Source organism: Siphateles boraxobius, unplaced genomic scaffold (assembly GCF_051911475.1).
Source record: "Siphateles boraxobius isolate OS27281-9 unplaced genomic scaffold, OSU_SipBor_1 30, whole genome shotgun sequence".
NCBI classification, from domain to species: Eukaryota; Metazoa; Chordata; class Actinopteri; order Cypriniformes; family Leuciscidae; genus Siphateles; species Siphateles boraxobius.
Window position 1 is genome coordinate 14,268,692 of NW_027508920.1, and position 22,202 is coordinate 14,290,893.

At 37.7% G+C, this 22,202-nt stretch overlaps 1 protein-coding gene across 22 annotated transcripts in view; it reads left to right on the forward strand.

The window, feature by feature from the left end:
* The window catches only part of trip12 (thyroid hormone receptor interactor 12), a 106,176-nt gene that overhangs the window by 52,775 nt on the left and 31,199 nt on the right, over window positions 1-22,202 (forward strand). For 15 of the 22 annotated variants that reach the window (XM_077248279.1, XM_077248290.1, XM_077248283.1 and 12 more), the window contains 18 exons: window positions 4,380-4,485; window positions 7,232-7,368; window positions 7,520-7,603; window positions 8,048-8,143; window positions 8,236-8,387; window positions 10,130-10,165; window positions 10,368-10,463; window positions 10,817-10,909; window positions 14,334-14,495; window positions 14,740-14,808; window positions 15,346-15,511; window positions 15,857-15,974; window positions 16,185-16,341; window positions 16,448-16,601; window positions 17,809-18,037; window positions 18,734-18,852; window positions 19,047-19,251; window positions 19,354-19,454. In XM_077248279.1, coding sequence (XP_077104394.1) covers window positions 4,380-4,485; window positions 7,232-7,368; window positions 7,520-7,603; window positions 8,048-8,143; window positions 8,236-8,387; window positions 10,130-10,165; window positions 10,368-10,463; window positions 10,817-10,909; window positions 14,334-14,495; window positions 14,740-14,808; window positions 15,346-15,511; window positions 15,857-15,974; window positions 16,185-16,341; window positions 16,448-16,601; window positions 17,809-18,037; window positions 18,734-18,852; window positions 19,047-19,251; window positions 19,354-19,454 — 2,280 coding nt within the window. The remainder of the gene's footprint in view (window positions 1-4,379; window positions 4,486-7,231; window positions 7,369-7,519; window positions 7,604-8,047; window positions 8,144-8,235; window positions 8,388-10,129; window positions 10,166-10,367; window positions 10,464-10,816; window positions 10,910-14,333; window positions 14,496-14,739; window positions 14,809-15,345; window positions 15,512-15,856; window positions 15,975-16,184; window positions 16,342-16,447; window positions 16,602-17,808; window positions 18,038-18,733; window positions 18,853-19,046; window positions 19,252-19,353; window positions 19,455-22,202) is intronic. The other 7 variants (XM_077248287.1, XM_077248289.1, XM_077248298.1 and 4 more) reach the window with 1 other exon arrangement.

A 22,202-nucleotide genomic window follows, 5' to 3' on the forward strand; every position in this document is an offset into this window, starting at 1 on the left:
AATGTAACTAATTATAATTCATCTCAGGGTTCGTACAACCTTTTGAGAGTGAAATTCAAGCACTTTTCAAGGTCTTTCAAGTGCTTCACACTTTTTCCAGCACTTCAAAACTCTAAATATTATCCAATTTTAATTAATTTTTTTATTGTGATTTGTAAAAGTAAAAGTTTAACACTGCGGCAAACAACACTTTTATTTAAAAAAGACATGACATTATCACTATAACCAGTAGACGACAGCAGAGGAGCACTTATTGTATATCCGCAATTTTGCAGGCATGTGGGACCCCCTCGAAAATGAGATGTTAAATCTGGAGGGGCTATCATTTAAATAAATTAAAATTCATTAGACTTATTAGTAGGGCTGCAACAACTAATCGATAAAATCGATTATAATCGATTATGAAAATCGTTGTCAACGAATGTCATTATCGATTAGTTGGTCTGCTTACGTCACGGGGAGCGTTTACTGGTACGCACACACACGCAAGGTCTCTCTCCCTCAGGCGCTCTGCCGAGCGCGCGCGCTACAGGTTTGGAACAGTCTCTGTCTCGCATGATTTCGGGAGTTTGAACTAATTCGCGGGCATCAGGGAGCCGCAGTCAATATGCGGGAGACTCCCGGGACTTCCGGGATCTTGGGATGTCTGTATTTTGTCTCGAGCATCAGGTTGCGCAATCAGTTCGCTCGCAACGCAAGTGATGGATTAAAATAGCGCTACCGCAGAAATAGGTTAAATTAAAACGGTCTTTACAAAGCGAAGCACTAAATATAAAGGCAGTTAATAACAGCAGCAGTAAAATATTGTTTTTTAGTCACTGTACTCAGTGGTTTTCAGCGAATGCTTGTGCACTAATGCATAATTTCTCCTGTCCTTTACTCAAGCCTGTTAGCTTGCTGGGTAACGTTACCTCCATTCCGTTCTCTTTTTATAGCATTTGTCTACTAAGTTTTAATTGTTTTTCAAACGCGATCTACTGCGGCTCTACATTCACACAATTGTTTTCAGTCTTTCTATATTTATTTAATCAATTTATCCTTATATTATATTCTTTTATATATTATATATAATATATATTATATTCTTTATCCTTATATTCCTTATATATAATTAATTTTAAATAAAAATTAAATGAATTATATATTTTAGATGTTTTTAGTTTGTTTTTAGTTCAGATATTCACATCTGAACAACATGTCAGTGTAAATTTGTTTAACAAAAATTGTGTTAAAACATAATATGTTGGATATCATTTTTTTTAACAATAATCATGTTTGTCAACTTGCCATCAGCAATTATCATTAAAAACAATGCAAATATTAGTAAAACTCAATGTGTGGCTTTTGCACTTTTTAAAGTACACTTTTACACATAAATACCCTGATTTACGGTTTTATTTAGTTATAATTAAAAAAAAAATCTAATTTAATTTCTATCCGATTAATCGATTAATCGAAAAAATAATCGTCCGATTAATCGATTATCAAAATAATCGTTAGTTGCAGCCCTACTTATTAGCTATTTCCACACCCTAATATATGGGAAAAGTAGGAAGTCACAAAGTCTCAAGAAAAACTTTTTTTTTTTTTTTTGTGACTGATTAAAAAAGGAGTGTTTTGCACTTGTTTTCTATGTAATTCACTGAAGCTGTCAGTCAGTTCAGTGTGATACTCTTGAAGAACAATGGTACATTTAAATGGTAAACAAAACTATGTCTGCATTTGTGATCGTAGAAACGACAAGCAAGCACTACTCTATACTGCTCAAAACTCGCGTTTAAATAGTCAGTAGCAAATTTTTAAAGGGGTCATGAACTGGCTTTTAAAAAAATTTTATATCGTTGTCTGAGGTCAACTTATGACGTTCGCTTGGATTTTACATTCAAAAACATCAAAATGAATAAGTAATAGGCTATTTTCTACCCTACTTTTGAGCCTAGCTCAAAAAGGCTCGGTTTTTATGGGCGTCTCGCATTGAAGACTTGGAAGTAAACGCCCACTGCTGTGAGTGGATAACAGTTTTGCATATTATGAGTTTCAACTCACTCGTCAGTGCACGTGGGGGAAATTGTTTTGAAAACTTCCAATGTTGTAAAATGGCAACCAGAATGATTGCTACAAGAGATATACAAGAGGACAAGCTACATCCTTCATAGTTGGACTCTTCTGTGACTGATTAGACACGTACACATAATTATTAGATATCAAACGATCTGTAACAATGCAATACTAGCCTATCAGATTATTATTTTTTAAATAAAAATTTTACTCACATAAGTGTGTTGCACCATTCCTGTCGGATCCAATATAGAAGGCACAGCACCGTTTTTAATCTTAATCGGTCTGCATATCGAGTCTCAACCTGTGTCTTGTTTACAAAACAATCCTCAGTGAAATGAAGCGAACAAACGGACAATGTTTTACCCACATCAGCTGGAACGTCCTTAAAAATAAAGTTTAACCATGCATTCCTATTGGAATCCAGAGGAAGCTTATGCAGCGACTGTCTTCTTCCACAACCAGGCACTGAACAATATTTTGTAAATATTTTTGTAATATTTTGTTTTATCCTCTTTGTCGTCATAGTTCCCCAATTTGAAAAACGAGTCATTTGCTGAGCCTGGTGTCAATAAAAGCTTTTATTGGACTAACAAGGACATTTTCACTTCTGAAACTTACAGGATATTCTTATAATATGAGGACCTCTTAGATGTCAAAAGCTCAAGGAAAATTTGATTTCTCAGTTCATCACCCCTTTAAAACATGTAAACCTACTTACAGGCGGTGTGAATAGGCATTTAAAATTTGTCAAATGAAATTATTTTATGATTATACCTTAAGATGCTACCTGCATAGGCAGCACACTAGGCTTTGGAATTAAGCATATGTTTCTGGCTTAATCAGAAAGAGAGCATAAGTCTGTGGCTGATGAGGAGCTTATGTTATCGTTAACTGTAGATGGTACGATGTGACTCATTTTACACACAGTGCTAATGAGATGATGTGCAGAACGTGCTGGTTTCTGTGGAAACAGTCTTTACTCCACTGCTTCTGACACTCCGTACAGCAAATATTATGTGCTTGTTGTGACCAAAGGTCAGAGCAAGATGATGGGAAATGCCTTACAATGCTGTTATTCCCATTTTTTACAGGAAAATCTTCTGTAAACTATACTGTTGGTAAATTACTATAACATTGAAGGTTACAATCTAAACTAATTTGTATAAAAACACTTAAATTACACTAAAGGAAGTTTTTATAACAATGTTAAATATTGAAGAACAGTAAATAAAGAAATATTAAAAACATGCAATATGGTGCATATTTAGCAAAATGTTCCTATCTAGAGTTTAATGTACTGGTTCACCATATCAGAGGACCTATCTAGAGTTGTACTGTATTTTTTAACACACCTTCTGATGTTCATGTTTGAGAAACATGTCAAAATGAGAAATATTTGTACCCAAGCCTACATTACATGTATTTCAAACAAAGCTTCAGCTCATGCGCAGTTGCCACGTTCAGAACTGGAGAAAGCCACCAGGGATTTCACTGGAGCTACTGGTAGCATAATTGCTGCTTATTATTACATCAAAAAAGACATGCATGTCAGACAAGCTTTTTTTTTTTTTTGCAAAGTTTGAATGCATTTAAACGTGTGCAAATTTAAAATAATGATAATTGGGCACAAACTCTCAAATATACAGCATCTTCTGGAGTAAATAAAGGATTAATTCCATTCTTTGATTTATCATTGCAACCTGCTGAGGAATGGAGTACTGTTCTCTGTATGATTTAAGCACAATGTTCTCCTGTGATCTTCTCTCAGTGACTGGCTTTTAATTTACTGACAACCCACCCTGCAAAAACTCATTTCCAGGAGGTAGTAGCGAGTGATATCGTTTTACATACTTGCCAATGTCGACATTATTTATATATATATATATATATATATACATTACACATTAAATTAATATTATTTTATGTTCATTCGTGTAAGCCGCTTGTTCGTTCAATATTATCTGTGTGCTGAAAGTGATGTAAACTAGGGTCATGAAATAAGATGAGGCCCTCGACAAAATCAGAACGCAAGTGGTCACATAAGGCGCAATTGAGTACCGTGTGTAAACGGTAATGTGTCTTGGCTGACCACTTGTGGCCAGATCGCCGTAAACTCATCTTAATAACAGTTGGAAACGGGGCTTCTCTCTCGCCCACTTAATTTCTGGGATTTCGTAAATAATTTGCGGACGTCAGGGAGCCGCTATCAATATGCAGGAGGGATGTCTGAATTTATGGCTTGCTATCCTTTAACTGTCGCTCTCTTTCCCCTTCATTCTGATTATTATGAGTGTAATGCTGTATGTTTCTGTCTCTAGGTTTGAGGAAGTCAACTAAGAAGCGTAGTGAGTCTCCCCCAGCAGAGCTCCCCAGCTGTCGGAGGAGCACACGTCAAAAGACCACGGGCTCTTGCGCCAGCACCAGGTACTGAACTACCAGCCTTTTCAATCCAGAACAGTCTACTGATTAAGCCAATTGGTGAGATGGATCACTATGCTTGGCTGTCCAGCTTAGGGAACTAGCACACAATAAAAAAGCAAAAGTAATGAAAGTGAGCAGATGACAGTCAAGAGGGCACTCACAGAAGGCTGTTCTAATTTTTTAATGATCTTATCTGGGCATCCCAATACGCGAATAGTTTCATAAAGACAAGGCCGTCTGTAATGAATTGATCAACATGATTCATATTCAAAAGGGTAATCAAGCTCTGATTTGTTAACATTTTGTATATCCGTAGTTATGTTGCTTTCCCTTTTTGAATGAGTATAGACTACTACCACCTGCTGATATAGACTATTATTTCCTTACACGCATGTGAACAACGCATGTGCTATTTGAACACAGTAAAAAAAACAAAAAAACTTTTCATTCCCACCAAAAAAAATATATATGATGCTATCCTGGCTAGGGGTGTAAATTGGACAGTTTGTCACGATACGATATCGATTCTCTCAGCCAACGATACGATATTTGCGATACCTCAAAGAAATTCTGTGATTCGATTCAGGGCAATATCAATTGAAGTCTAAATATCTAAATATTTAGATTTTATGTTACATTTTTATTAACTCACAAATGCAACCAAACAAACATTAACTTTTTATTAAACCATTTGAAAATTGCACACCCTCTCCCATTTAGGACATTTACAACAGAAGAGTCCATCTGCAAAAACAGATAACTCGGTTCTTGTTCTATTTCATGAATCATGGTTTTTTTTGTGCATTTGTTGTGCAAGTAATATCAATCAAGTAATAATAACTTAAAAAAATCCAAGTTACTCAAATTAAAGCTCATTGAAAGTGTTTTTTTATTATTAAAAGTTAGTTTTTTTGCAAAAGCAGATATCTGCTTTTGCCAACAAAATACTAGTGGACTCCACATTTCATGTTTCAGAGTTTAACAAAACCAAGTAATTGCTATGATATATAATAAAACACTCGGTTAATCTGTAACGTTAATCTCCTCATCTGACATAGACGCCTGAAAAACTTAGTTGTTTTGATTAATGTACACGCAATACAGGGAGCTTTTCCCTCACTACTAACATGCTGCTTTAGCAAAGTTGCGTGAAAAAGTTTCAGCTTTTAGATATCACCGGTACATCAAGTTTGTTGAAATTATCCAAGCTCGAACACTTTTAGTCAGCTTTGTCGAAACTCCTCTCAGCTAGCGCGTCTTTTCGAAGTGACTAACACCCTTGTCACCTGACCTGAATATTGTGCGCTGATTCGCTAAAACAGACTTATCGAGATGTTCACAAACAATAAGGGGGCTTGTCTGTTTCTGCTGTAAAACATGAACTGTGATGCCTTGACCGTGAACAATTCCGGCTTTTGTGACAAAACGTGTTTAGGGTTCAGTCAATGTTGTCCGGGCGTTTATTTTAGATGACATTAACGTTACAAAGACACACCGGCAAACAGTATAGTGAGTAAACAAAAATGCGCGCTTTGGCAGAAATGTGTAGCCAACATTACGTGAGGATGTGGAGAGTGTCAAAATAAAGGTACCTTATATAGATATTTTACGTGTAGCAATCGATCCATATCGATGTATTGTTACACCCCTAATCTTGGCTAAGGTCTATTTTGTCTGGATCTGATACAGAGATGACAATACATGAGTAGTTGGTTCCTCCATATTAATCCTGTTCATTTACTTGTTAGATTTAGTAGAACCATTAATCAGCTGCTCTATCCCCTCAGCTGTATTTTGTGGTAACTGCAGATGGGTGTTTCTCTTCAGTTACTTACATTACTGGAACTTCCAGTTCATCCTCATGAGAAATCTGGTGCAATGTTGTGTATTGTCTTGCAGAAGAGATTTGTTTATGAATGTTTGGGAACTCAAAGACAATGTTAAACGACAGTTATAAAACAGATGGTTCGGTCCTTGATTTTGATTTGCTGAGGTTTGTTCTAAGCTGATATGAAATGGTCTGAATCAGTCCCAATCATGGGGCAGGGCCCAGTGCGAGGTAACGTAAGCGGACCCCTCCCTCGTCCGCCGTGATTGCATTGTGGTGGTGATGTCACCCTCTGTCTGTTCGTCGCGGGGCCCAGTGCGATCACACCGTTTGCACTGCCCTAAGGATGGCCTGCACTTAACACAGACCTGACACCTCAAAACATGAATAATTATTCAGTTTTTAAAGTGTTTATTTTATGAATCAGGTATATGTAGTAACCTTTCACTACTTGTGTGATTCTCAGTTGTCTGTTTGGTCATGTAGTGTATTTCAACCTTTATATTTGTAAAGATTTGTCTTTCCCTGCCTACAGAGCCTTGGTTATATATATATAAACCCAAGAATATTACTGAACTGGAGGCCATTGCTCATGAGGAATGGGCTAAGACTCCTCAGATTTATTGGCAAAATGTACAGACTTTCAGCTCTTTTAGCTTCTGGCAGCGTTTCTGAGTAATAAAGGAGGTTGAATAATTTCGATTACAACTGTGTGTGCGTTTTTTTATATATATATATATATATATATATATATATATATATATATATATCAGTCAAACCCTGCACTATGAATATGGACATTTTATTCAAGTAAATAGTTTTTGATTGTTTGGCATCGTTTTAGTGAAGTATGTATTAATATACAAATTTTATTGAGAATATTGGGCTTTCACTGTTGTTGTTTTTTTTACACCTTTCTAGTCGGCGAGGCTCAGGCCTGGGCAAGCGCGGGACAGCCGAAGCTCGCCGACAGGAGAAAATGGCCGACTCTGACAACAACCAGGATGGGGCCAATTCATCGGCCGCGCGCACAGAGGAAACGCCCCAAGGGGCGTCAGGTAAGAGAGCAGCAGTCCCCTAAGATTTTATTATATTGTATGTGATACTGTGATGTGTATGTTAAGAACACTCTGACAGTACCTTAACACAGGCATGAAAATGTATGTTTTATTACATCGGTCTCATACTCATTCTGTCTCTGCTGTGAAGCGTCTAGCTCAGTAGCTGGAGCTGTTGGCATGACCACCTCTGGAGAGAGTGAATCAGATGATTCTGAAATGGGAAGACTGCAAGGCATGTTTGCTCTTTTTATTTCATTAATTTTCTAAAAATACAGTTAGTGAAGATAAAGTAATTATATGTTCAGTGATAAGAAAACAAATGTGTTCTTAGTGTTATGTTAGTGTTATGTTTTGCACAAATCTCAACATTGAATAGATGATTATTAGATTATAGATGTGACTGGAGTATTTACCACATTGTATTTAGAAGAAAAATGTATGGAAAAAGTGTTTGAAACAGTGAAACGGTGTTTGTTTACTTGTCGTAGTTTAATCAACTGTTATAATTAAAATCGCTTAATTATCGTCACAATGCACAATTTTCTTATCTTCGTTGTAGACAAAAATAAAAAGCTTTAACAAAACTCAGTAGTTTCATTGACCAAGACTGATCAAAGCATAATAAAACACAAACATCTAGTTGTGTGTGAGGTTTCATGTCTTGCTCTCTCCACAGCTCTGCTGGAGGCCAGGGGTCTTCCTCCTCACCTGTTTGGCCCCTTTGGGCCCCGTATGTCTCAGCTGTTTCATAGGACCATTGGGAGTGGAGCTAGTGAGTGACCTTGACTAATGTTTGTGACATTTTTGTGGGATGATTAAGTATTTCTTCTGCTCAAGGTGTCCGTCTTCTTTCTCCCTCTGCAGGCTCGAAGGCACAGCAGCTGCTGCAGGGGCTGCAGGCTACAGGTGACGAATCCCAGCAACTCCAGGCTGCTATAGAGATGTGCCAGCTGCTAGTGATGGGTAACGAGGAGACGCTGGGAGGATTCCCTGTCAAGAGCGTCGTACCTGCCCTGGTGAGTATACCTGCGTCAAGAACACCCAATTAGACGAGTGAAAAAAATTCTTCAAATCGCCAAATAATAATGCCCAGATAGTGGTTGTTGGGTCGCTGCAGGTCCTTAAAAAGCCTTAAAGGCAGTTTCACAGGATTGTGTGAGTCTATAGGCTCTATGCACGATCGCTTCCGCGTTTTGTCTCAGCCCGCCCAGTTACATCCGGTGCTGCGTCAGAAGCCGGGTTTGCCTTAGGTGGAGATAATGGCAAATTACACTCGCTGTTTACAAAAACTTCCTGCGGTTGACGTGAATGATGTTAACAACACTGTGAGGCAGTTAGCTGTCACACATAAGAGTAAGAAAGAGAAGGGCTTTAAATTATATATTTCGACCTACATCGACAACTTTGAGGGTGAGTATTCTCTCATATCGTGCGAAATCCGACTAGCGAATCAGTTTCTAAAATCGTTGTCTCCGTTTCTGAGAAAATGAATTTTATTAAAGTTGTGCCGCTATACACTTCGCGCTATGCGGAAGTAAAGACGCTGGCTGAGATCCTACCGGAAATACGTCAGCAGCGTTCGTGCATAGAGCGTATTGGTGGTGGACCTCTGTTCCTCTAGGGGTCTGGGTGAATGCCAACCGAAACCCACCCTCCCTTCCCCCAGCCCATCCCTGATGTATATTATTTCACTTTAGAATTACATTAGGGAAATTACAATACTTTTGTATATTTTTTATCAGTTCACTGCAAGCAGAATCTGTATTTTAACAATTCTGTTCATGTGTTCCTTTTGTAAAATTATCGTTCTGAAAGCGGTTTGATCAGAAAAAATACCAGTTAATAAGGTTTTTTTTTTTTTGACAATACTTTGTACTAGAGCTTGAATGAAACTTACACTGAGAGCTTGTGACAAACTCGTTACTCGAGTGGATCTTCAAACTGTCGGCAAACCCTCATACAGTAGCTCCATCTTGAATGAAGTGGTACCCACATTGAGTACAAGATGCAAAAAGTGCTACTGGGGTATTCGTATCTTGGTGCTCTTTGGATGCGGGATAGTTGAACTTGCAAAAATCATACGAGGTCAAGGCACTTGAAGTGCTGCACACATTCTGGAGACCGTCTATGCTTGTTTGCAGTGTACAGGTAAACAAAAAAATTGGTTCCTTGAAAAAGTATAGCGTTTTCCTTATTCAAAACATGATGTGTGTAAAAGCTAACGTTTTATGTGTTTCAGGAGTGGAGTTGAGTATCTTAGTCTGGTATTTGCCGATTAGTCATAGCCAATACAGCCTGTGCGTAACACTTAGTTTTTACAGTTGTTTAATATATTTGGCAAAAAGCTTGTGTTATAAAAGACAGAGTGCAAACATAGCTACAATAACCTTTGTAAACTGTAAGTTGAAGATGTGATGCGATGCACTTTCTGCCTCAGATGCAACCATTTTAATGACGGACAAAACACAAATCTCTGACAAGTAACTCCATTTGAGCTTTATTTAGGAAAAATATTAATAATATAACGACACGCGCAACTGTCTGACCATACATAAAGCCACAATACTAACTTTGACAACAAGGGGTTTAATCATTTAAAAATGTTTATATCAGGTCTTAAGGCCTTAGATTTATGCTTTCTGACATGTATATTCTGAGAAAGATAACCAACCTCCTGTCTGTTTCGGGAGTCAAGCATCCATTTTGCCCTTCTATTCTTACCCATATGTCCTGTTCCCCTCTTGTCTTCTCTTTGCAGATCACACTGTTACAGATGGAGCATAATTTTGATATTGTGAGTATTAGAAACTTCTGTGAGTGGGTACATGTTTACGGAGAGATAGAACATTGTGCAAGCCTGTCATGGCAAACTGCAGTGAATTTATCACCCTACAAACATTTCATCCATTACATTTTAAATATTCAGTTGTTCAATTTTGACACTGAAAATTTGAAAATAATGTAATAGCTGTTCACCATGTGTGACATTTCTGCAGATGAATCATGCATCTCGCGCCCTCACCTACATGATGGAGGCTCTGCCACGCTCCTCGGCTGTGGTGGTAGACGCCATCCCAGTCTTCCTGGAAAAGGTAAATGGCACCTCACTGTTTCTTTAAACCTTGGCTGCCCAGTATGTAGATAACATAATTAAAGGGGTTAAATAAAGGAAAAAAACCTATTAAAAAAAATATATTAAAAAACAGTATAAATTTAGACACATCTAACAACGTTTTGCCTCCCTCAAAAACATTTTTGACATCACAACTATGTGCATGTTCACATATCACTCCTTATATTTACAGAGCAACACCTATTATGTGTTCACCGACTTGATTGGAGTGTGACATTTCACATGTGAATATGTTAGGCAGTCATGAAAAGGTTAAGAAGTGGCATCTTTTGTGCTTGTTGTCTCAAATAATTTTTCCCTTTGTGTTTACAGCTTCAGGTAATTCAGTTTATTGATGTGGCAGAGCAAGCCTTGACCGCCCTGGAGATGTTGTCACGGAGGCACAGCAAAGCCATCTTACAGGCTGTGAGTACTGATGGTTTCTTGTTACTTTCTTGTATGCTGTTTCAACCTTGTCTTAATTTCGTTAACGTAGTATATGACGCAGCGAGACCAGCGTCATTAAATGATAACTTTGACTATATCAACATGGAATATTGGGGTAAAATGTTGTTAAAAAATAAACACTTTACTGAAATGTTACAAAAGTAGGGCTGGGTATTGACACAAATTTCACAATTCGATTCGATTTCGATTCACAAGCTTGCAATTCGATTTCGATTCAATATTGATCATTTTGGATATCAGGTACAATACATCGCAAATTTTCTCAAGGAAAACTAATGCTTTACCTATGGGAGTCAGTTGTACCCTATAGCTTTCATTAGCCTACTATAATATTGAAGGTAAAAACTAACTGATTTATAAACACTTCAATTACACTTTTATTTATGTTTCTAATAATACATTTATATGAAATATAAACATTTAAATGGTGGATGTCATAAAAACTTGCCAAATTTGTTCAAACATGCATTAAATATTAAAGAACATAAAAAAATTATAATTAATATGTAATATGGTGCATATATTAGCAAAATGCTCGTCTCTACAGTTAATTTTTCTAGCTGGCTAACGAGTTTATGGTCACTGGCTATGGATATGGACATTTATATGAGGTAAATGTGACGTTACATGACACTGTTTATATTATTGTTTTCCCTGCCATCTTTCCACGGTTGAAACACTGATTGAGTGATTCCATGTAACATGATACAGAATTCGAAAATTTGTACTCTATCTTTTAAAACACTTTCAGATGCTCATGAATGTTTATTTTGCGCTGTAGTTGGTATTATTAAGGCGGAAGATAAGATGTGCCCGCGCTACTGCTTCTCTTGAGCTGAGCTGTGCCAGAGCGATCTCACCCCACAGTGCCAAAGCGGTGTTTGTTTTTGAATTTCGTAAGAAAATGGAGGTAATTTGAAATCTGAGACTTTGGTTTCATATCAATAGTAACAAAGCACAAAAATTGTTGCGTTTATTTGATGGGATGCACCCTACAATGTTCCATTCATTAATCAACTATGACTATAGCCTAATCGATTCTTGGGATTTAAGAATCGATATCAGTTCGATATAAAAATGAGAATCGATTAAAATCCAGAAATCGATATTTTTTTACCCAGCCCTATACAAAAGATTACAGACTGTTTTTGACAAGTCTACAAGCTTTCGTGCTTGTGGTTGCCAGATGTCTAGATTTTAAATCCCCCAGACAGAGCTTTTCTCTTAAATAGATGCATTTTCTGCCCTGTGTTTTACTTAATCTTTGCAATCTGGCAACCATGCGCACACGCGGTCTCTACACTGCCGAAGAAGCACTGAAAACTACCAACAAATGTAAGCATGAGTTTAGCGATTTCCATTGAGTTATTTTGCTCAAATGAAAGTGTCATACAGCCAGTCTGTTTCTTCACGGGGTGCTGTTTCCTGCTACTAAATCTGCGATCAAACCTTTTTAGTGATGAACTGTAATAAATCCAAACATGGATCTCTACTACATTGTTTGGATTGTGGTTCCTGAATAGATGCACTGACACAACCTCTGTGTGAATGCAAAGGTTTTTTTTTGCTGTTGTTTGAATAGAAAAAAATGAGCGGGTTTCCATCAGCCAGAAACTGAAGCCTCGCGGGGGCCGCCATTGTAGCAGAACTTCACCTGCTGTTAGCATTCCATTGACTCCCATTCATTTTGCCGTCACTTTGACAGCGAATAACTTTACATCTGAGGCGTCCAAAGACTTAATTTGTCCATTATTTATTTCTAAAGAAACATGACAATGTATAAAAAGCTCCATTACTTTGTATCTTACGTTATGGTTACGTTTTCTCCGTTGAAATCAATGGGGTCATTGTGTCCATTTCTTTTACTGTCTATGCGCAGCGCGAGCTCACTAGTGCAGGCCTGTTTACTCTGATCGGTCACGGTCACGAGATCCAGTGAGAAGCGCTTGAATTCATCGAAGAACACAAATGTCTCAGTGATTTAAACCAGTTTAAAGGCAGATGAAACGGCACTGACAAACAGGAGAAACACTGTGCGCAACGATACAGTCAGAATCTGAATTGATACTGAATCCATTTACTATGGATTTACTGTAATGTTTGCCTAGTAATATTAACTAAACCATGAAATGTGGGATATAACGTTACATATTGAATTGTATTATATTATTAATGTAGACAATGTATTAAATGACTAATGGAATATAATTAAAGTATTTAATAATGTATTTAGGCTACTGTTTTTCATACAAATACCATAGAAATCATAAAGTTACTTTTGCCATGATAGTGAGGTGCTATAGGCTATCCCTGGTTTTATCTGTGGTTATCATGATCTAAATGCATGATACTGGAGGACCAATGGTTAATTTTAATAAAACTCAAACAGTCAGAATATTACATTTTACCAAATAAAAATTTTGGTTAATTTTTTTTTTAACAGATGTTACTGTTTTTGTTAATGAACATAAATTTAACATGGTAGTATTAGCTTGAGAACTCACTGTCAAATATGTGTTTGGAGACAAAATATGTAATATTAATATTGCAGCCTGCACTGCAAACTGTGCTGAAGATACGTGCCATCAAAGTCAGGCAACACAAACCTGTTTCAAGACTTGAAACAATATCCTCCATTAGCACATGCAGAAACTAAGAAATTTATTTTTCTATTAAGATATTTATTTTTTTAAGGAAAAATGACAAATGTTTGAATGTTCTACCTCAGATTTGTGAAATGTTCACCTGTTTGGCAAGTGTTTGTCATATGTTCTGACAATAAAGAGTAGTTTAAAACCACAATTAACGTTTCTACAAATTTCACTTAAGAGCAAAAATCTGCCTTTAAACTTTTGACAAAAAGATTTGACATTTATCCTGATAATTATCGATATCGACTGATATAAAAAAATTATTGTGATTTTTTTTTTTTTTTGGCCATATCGCCCAGCCCTATTCATAATGTAGAGTGTGTTAATATGATAAATAGCCTATGATAAATCATGTAACTAAATGAGTTAAAATAAACCATGTGTGCGAGATTTGTGCGACAATGCCCAGACATTTAGTCGACTAAAACTTGACTAAACAGGACAAGGTTGACTAACTAAAAAGGATTTTTGACATGGCTATGACTAAATAAATAAATAGCTGGCAAAATCAACACTAATTCAACCAATAAGACACCAATTATATTGAATTAAATTTAATAACCACAAACACTTCACCCAGTTGATCTAATTAGCCTTTATGTAAACCATTGTCTGTTTTATAATGGCTTTGAATATTAAATCTGTTCTATTGACCCCCATCTTAATTTCTTATGGAAAATGACACACCACTGACTGAGGCTGTGCTGTTTTTTGAAAATGTCTCTTTACAGGGAGGTCTGGCTGACTGTTTGCTTTACTTGGAGTTCTTCAGCATCAATGCTCAGAGGAACGCGTTAGCCATCGCTGCTAACTGCTGCCAGAGCATCACGCCGGACGAGTTTCACTTTGTCGCTGACTCTCTACCCCTGCTCACTCAGAGACTCACACACCAGGTGATGAGCTGAAAGACACAGCACACACCTCATTCATAATTATAACAGCAGATGAACAGACATCATGTCTGGATCTCTAACATGCATAAACACTCGCCAGGACGTAAGCGTTATGTTTGCCATAGTGTTACTGGTGTGATTCACACCTGGTTGACACTCTGTTGGCAGACTTTGAGTGTAACAATAATTCAGCACTGTCTGTCTCAGATGAATCAGCATTTTTATTATGACTTTTGTTTTACAGGATAAAAAATCTGTCGAAAGCACTTGTCTCTGTTTTGCCAGGCTGGTGGACAATTTTCAGCATGAGGAGGTGAGATCATTACTCGCACACAAGCACAGCAAATCTTATCAACTTAAACCTGTTTGAACAATTTTAAAAAATATAGTTTTTTAAGTTTTAAGAATGAGAATTTAATTGATTGTTGAAATGTTTCGTATAAATGAGCAGCATGTGGTTTTTTATTTAATTAGAAAAACATATTCCCTTGTATAGAATACTTTAAATCCTTTATTCAAGTACTACAAAATGTATCTTCGATTTCATATCGATCTGTGAATTTTGTCCTGCTGTTTTCAATTGTCTGGAAAACATTTTTTCCAATTACTAGACTTTTCATCGGATCTCCACAAAATTTTGCAGACAGCAGCTCTATACCATGCTGGCAAAAAGTGATCAAAATATTTTTGATACATTTTCATTGTCATGATTTAGAAATGCTTTGTGAATCACTTCAAACTAAGCAAAGTCAAAATAACTTGTTTGTGAATTGACCGTCACTTAAATTGCGTAATATATTTGTGCATTCATGATGACCTCATTAACCACTCCCCTGTGTCACTGTCCCAGAACCTGTTACAGCAGGTGGCGTCACGGGACCTGCTGACCAACATCCAGCAGCTGCTGGTTCTCACTCCACCCGTGCTCAGCTCTGGCATGTTCATCATGGTAGTGCGCATGTTCTCTCTCATGTGCTCCAATTGCCCATGCCTGGCTGTGCAGCTCATGAAACAGAGTAAGTCACTCTCTCTCTCTCTCTCACACACACACACACACACACACACACACACACACACACACATACACATACACACACACACACACACACACACACACACACACACACACACACACACACACACACACACACACACACACACACACACACACACACACACACCCTGCCCTGCCCTGCTGCCTGTTACCAGAAAGACAAGAACACCAACACAGGAAAGAATGTGGTACTTCAGAGCAGTTTTTTTTTCTCCACCAAGTTCAACACTGTTCATAAATCAGCCCACATGCCTTCCCATCCAATATAAATGTAGATTGAGTGACTGTGTGTTTTGCTTGTTCATAGATATAGCAGAGACCCTGCGTTTCCTGCTCTGTGGAGCATCCAATGGGAGCTGTCAAGAACAGATTGACCTTGTTCCCAGAAGCCCCCAGGAGCTTTATGAACTCACCTCACTTATTTGGTATGTCCTGTTTTCAAAAACATCTCGATCTGTGTGGCTCTGCCAGTGACATCTGATTGACATGCTCGGAGTAAAAAAAGACTCAGATTGTAGGAGTTATTATGATGTTTAAAGGATTAGTTCACCCCAAAATGAAAACTGTCATCTTTGCTAGCAATTCAGCAGAGTATTGAGTGTGTTTGATCACTCTGTTTTATCTCTCTCCTGTAGTGAGCTGATGCCATGTCTGCCCAGAGAGGGCATCTTTGCGGTTGATGCCATGCTGAAGAAAGGAAGTGCCCACACTACAGAAGGAGCCATCTGGCAGTGGAGAGATGACAGAGGCCTGTGGCACCCGTACAACCGCATTGACAGCCGTATCATTGAAGTATGTTCAGCTAATTACATTCAGTGCAGATGTAGTTTTGTGGGTTTCAGAAGACCAGTTAATGATTTTGAATCACCATGTGTTTTTATTTCTTACTCTTTTTCAGACTGCACACCAGAATGGAGAAGATGAAATAAGTCTGTCGACACTCGGCCGTGTCTACACCATTGACTTCAACTCTATGCAGCAGATAAATGAAGACACTGGCACTGCCCGTGCCATTCAGAGGAAACCCAACCCGCTGGCCAACCCCAACACAGGTACACATGCCGCAGTCACTCTTAATGAAATGTTCCATATTGTTTAACCGCATTTGTGGCAAACTGTCAAATAGAGGTTGTTGACCGATTTTTCCGATACCAATAACTAAAACAGGAAAAGTCTGAAAACAGATTAATAGCTGATAGTTTTAATAAAATGAATATGAACCAAAACATTCCACTTAATTGTAAAATAGTGATGAACATTATTAGAAAATTATCAAGACTTAACCATGAGAATCTTTTGTCATTACATTAAATAAATGTCTTAAGCTTCATCACTACTGACATTGACGCTTTTATTAGTTTTATTGTCATGTGAAATTAATGAATAATGTACAAGAAATGGAGAGAGAAAATATTGACAAAATAAAAACAACTTTTTAAATGTAATTTTCAATGTGCATTGTATATCTCACATGAATGTTATGCTGTGCTCACGTTTAAATTTATATATTTTACCACACTCTTACATCTTTTTTGTGTATAACCACTTAATGAAATATTATTTTGTACGAACAGAAACATTTGGAAAGCTAAAAAGAGAAAACGGCTATTCCTGTGTATGCATCGTGCATTTGTGCAGTGTGTGCACTTTGTTTTCTAAAGCAAGCAATCAGATAATCAAAAGTAAAAATCCAGTTAGCATTTTTCCACATTAACATGGTTGATATTAGTCATTTAAGTTACAACAAGATCTACTTCACAACACATTTTCTTTGGAGCTCTCATGTTTATTATAACCGATAGATTAGGGCTGGTCTATATGGCCAAGAAATCATATCTCGGTATGATTGAAGCATAAGTGATGTCTTATACAAAAAAGGCAAATTAAGATGAAAGGTTTGTCCATTTTTTGTATTATGTAACTCACAGCTAATTTTATCCTCTAATCTCTTAAATGATTAAATAACTGTATGTAATAACGCATACTTGATACATACTGCGGCTTTTCTCTGCCGTCTTTTAAATTCACTTCTTCCTGTGCAAAGCATAGTCACGTGTCACAACAAACTCCATGCAAATCCTGACTGGTTTTTGGTTGGTAGACCTTTGATGTCAAATAATAATGACCAGTGGTAAACCATAAGCACACTTAAAATGTTGTAGATAAGCATGGAATCAAACTTTGCTTCCATAAATGACTCATTACTAAATTGAGATATATTTATTGTGAAATGTTGTAAAACAGTGTCTGTCTTCACAGGAGGGCACTTGGAGGTGCGGCGAGAGGACGCACGTGCTCAGCTGATGAAAGAGGACCCTGAGCTGGCCAAGTGCTTCATAAAGACTCTGTTTGGAGTCCTTTATGAGGTGTACAGCTCCTCAGCCGGGCCTGCCGTCAGACACAAGTGCCTTAGAGCCATCCTCCGGATCATCTACTTCGCAGATGCAGACCTGCTTAAAGACGTACTGCGCAACCATGCTGTGTCTAGGTCAGTTAGTGATTGAAGTGCCACGTGTGAGAATTGACCAAAATCTTATCATGATCCAAGTGATTTTACATCACATACAGAACTGAGAAAATTGGAATCCATGTGCTTTTTTCCTGCTATGCGCAAGGGGTCATATCCAATCTGTGCCACATGCTAGGAAAAAAAATAGATATTGAGTTATTTGAACCATGTTATCTAAATGTGGCCTAAAAAGCCTTTTACTTGCTAAAAAGAGTATAAACTATCAGATGACTGTAGGTATGTAGTAGATTGTGTACAACAGGTTCTTCAGCAAAGTTTTGATCAGGTTGATTATTTGGAGGCCTTTGCATATCAAATAGGATAAAGTAGACTAGGGTTAAAAACAAATTTTCGCTTGTATTACGTTTTTTTGGCAAGCATTTTTCCATGTCTTATCATTCTCTTGTGTAAATAATGTAAAGCAGTCCTGCTCACTGATAGTTGCACACATGTACTATCTACTGTGGTATGTAAACTACACTAAAATATCTATCACACATCTCTACCAACTGTTATCGTCACACCACCGAGCCATAGTGTGTGCAGCTTTTTCCATTTCACAATTTAAATGGTCTTCCACTTGAGTGAAGATGCATTGCTTATGAAGTGCTTGTTTGGTTTGAAGGTTGACTAATTCTGAACTAATACGTGCAAATGTGTGTCTTATGTCTGTAGTCACATAGCTTCCATGCTGTCGAGTCAGGACCTGAAGATTGTAGTGGGCTCTCTGCAGATGGCTGAAATCCTCATGCAAAAGCTACCGGATGTATTCAGTGTTTATTTCAGGCGCGAAGGTACTGGATTTTTTTTTATATATATATATTTTACACCAAAGTTCTATAGAAGTTTACTCCACAGAATGAAGTAGCTAACTATGACAGGATTCCAAAAATTGTTTCCAACGTTTTCATCACTGGGGAAAAAAAAATTCATTACAGTAATACTTTTCTGTCAACACTGGTGTTTTGTTGCTCTTGTTTATGTTCAGGTGTGATGCACCAGGTAAAGAACCTAGCTGAATCCGAGGTGTTCCTCACCAGCCCTCCGAAAGCGTGCACCAGCGGCACAGCTAGTCTTTGCACCACCACCATCACCACGGCAACCACTACAGCTGCCTCTAACGTCACACCCGACTTGGGCTCCCCCAGTTTCCAGCACAGCATGGACGACTCGCTGGACCTCAGTCCGCAAGGGTATAGAGCCACTTTGACACGCACCCTTACTGATCTAGAGTTTTCATACCTGGTGACATGTCTTCCCATTAAAGTTTAAAAACAAATCCCTCTTTTCTCTAGTAGGTTGAGTGATGTTCTGAAAAGAAAACGCCTTCCTAAAAGAGGGCCGAGACGTCCAAAGTACTCCCCGCCCAGAGACGATGACAAAGTGGATAATCAGGGTATGTTGCACTCCTAGTGTTAAAACATTGGACCCAAAATCTACTTGGACACTTGAGCCTGGTTTCACAGACAGGGTTTAGATAAAGCCAGGATTAGACCTTAGTTCAATTAGGACATTTAAGTAGCTTTTTCCCCCCTTGCTTTAGAAAAAAAACATTACTGGTGTGCATCTTGAGTCAAAACAATGGCACTGACATATTTTTAGATATGTCAGTGCAAGTTGCTTTCAGTTAAATAGCACAAACATGCATTTTAGTCTGGGACTAGACTTAAGCATTGTCTGTGAAATTGGGTGCATATGTTTTATTTAAAGCTACATTATATCTGTGATGCATGTTGCATCTGGCTCCCAGGAGCCGGTATAACATGCTCTCACATTTTTTATTTTTCACCATTTCGGTAGAAGTAAAATGTGACTTCAACAACCAAGTGCATGAACTCCTATCCATTTTCATTTGGAATGCATCTCAAACTACCTCCTGAAGTGGTTTGGGTGATTGGACTTAAAACCGTCTTGAAAGCGTGGTATTTTCACTATCGGATAGCTATCTAATCAGAGAAAATACCATAATTTACACTTGGTCATGAAGTGAGCAAGTGTAAATAGGCCCTTTGTTAATTTTGATGGGATGAAAAAGTTACAATTTATATAATAAGTACATCATAAAGCCATCTTCCAAACCGTGTTTTTTGCCTTACCCTAAATTACTATGGTAAGCCTATTATGATTTATATTTAGGAGTTGTCTGCAGATATAAAGTAACACATGGACGAATAATGAATTCTGCAGCATAATTCATCATTCGTCCATGTGTTACTTTATATCCCTAAATAAAAGAAAGAAGGTCAGGCAATTACTGTAAGCAGTGGAAGCAACTTGCCCTGAAAAGATTTTGCAAGCAAAAAGGCATTACAACAGTACATGTAATAAAACACGAATCAACATAGTTAGCATAGCATCACATTTGCAATAAAACAATGTCTATGTTGCTAATCTCTAAACCAGTTACTGCTTTGATCTATTTGACTATAAATAGCCTTGCCAAGTTAGTTTCCAATGTTATTTGATATGAATAGCAATCATTGTCTATTAGTAGTGGGAAGTTCGGATCATTTTACTGACTCGAATCTTTGAGTCTCGTTCAGCAAAAAGAACGAATCTTTTTTCGAGTCATTTCGTTCATTTCGTTCATTTCAGCATAATATAATTAAAATGGCATGTTAAATATCCCAACACATCTAGTACTTACGGAAATATTGATTACATTTGTAAAAAGAATAAAAATAAACTATAGGGTAATGCAGCCAAAGCCAAATTATAAGAAACCGAAATGTTTTATTAATTGATTAGTTGTTGGGTCTTAAGTTCAGGCTATTGCAGTCTGATTCTGTTAGTTCACCTCACCTCCTGATCCGAGACGTTCTTTCCTTTGCAACTTCATATTTATCAGGTTAGTTCTCCTCTCGTGTCTCGAGACATTAGCTGTCGACTCGCCAGTGTCTGACTCGGATCTGTCTGCTGGGCCGACCGTGCCGTGTGTGATACAGCAGGGCCGGAAAGAGAAATGATTAGTTCATCTTTCGAGTCTCGAGTTCGGGTTCGACCGGGTCCGAGTCTTTCGTTCTTCCTGTCAGTCCATAGAGACTATGCTGTCAGTAGCGGAAAGAGAAATGATTAGTTCATCTCTCGAGTCTCGAGTTCGGGTTCGAGTCTTTCGTTCATCCTGTCAGTCCATAGAGGCTATGCTGTCAGTACCGGACAGAGAAAGGATTAGTTCATTTTCTTCGAGTCTCGAGTTCGGGTTTTAAATCCTTCGTTCTTTTGTCACGTGACCGCTGTTATCTCGCATCAAATACAACATTATATTCGTATTATTGACTGCGTCTGAATGTATATTGTTTTATATTTAGGAATTAAAATACAAAATATGTGCAAAACATTATCTGTAAAATAAAAGTTCCATCTTATATTGTCCCTGTCCTTCTCTTTTCTAAATGTTTCTTGTGCATCTGTGGTATGTTTTATTATATATTATACATTAATTAAGTACTATTATATTTAATACCTTAACTATGTGCTTGTTTGTAAAAAGGTTGTAAATTAGTAGGCTATTCAATACGGTGACAAGTCACGTGACAAAAGAACGAAGGACTCAAACCCGAAGACTCGAAAAAATGAACTAATCATTTCTCTTTCCGGTACTGACAGCATAGCCTCTATTGGACTGACAGGAAGAACGAAAGACTCGGACCCGGCCGAACCCGTACTCGAGACTCGAAAGATGAACTAATCAATTCTCTTTCCGGTACTGACAGCATAGTCTCTATGGACTGACAGGAAGAACGAAAGACTCGGACCCGTCCCGAACCCGAAGACTCGAGAGAGATGAACTAATCATTTCTGTTTCCAGTAAAGATTCAGAACCCATATGTTGCGCAATGCGCATGCGCGGTCGACACAAAATGAACGAATCACTCTCTGAGACAACTCGGTAGTCCCGAGTCATATTAAAGATTCGTTCAAAATGAACGAATCGTTCATGAACGACACATCACTATTGTCTATGTCAATGTTACCATCTTTTGTAACATTATTTTAAAAACAATTAATTTTAGCTAGTCTAAACATGCCATACAAGCTACCTACCTGTTAAGACATTTTTCGGATATCCGTCTTTCCTTATTTGGAGAGTTTTGATGTTGATAGTGATATTAACACTAGGGCTATTATCTGTAACCGTGGGTAC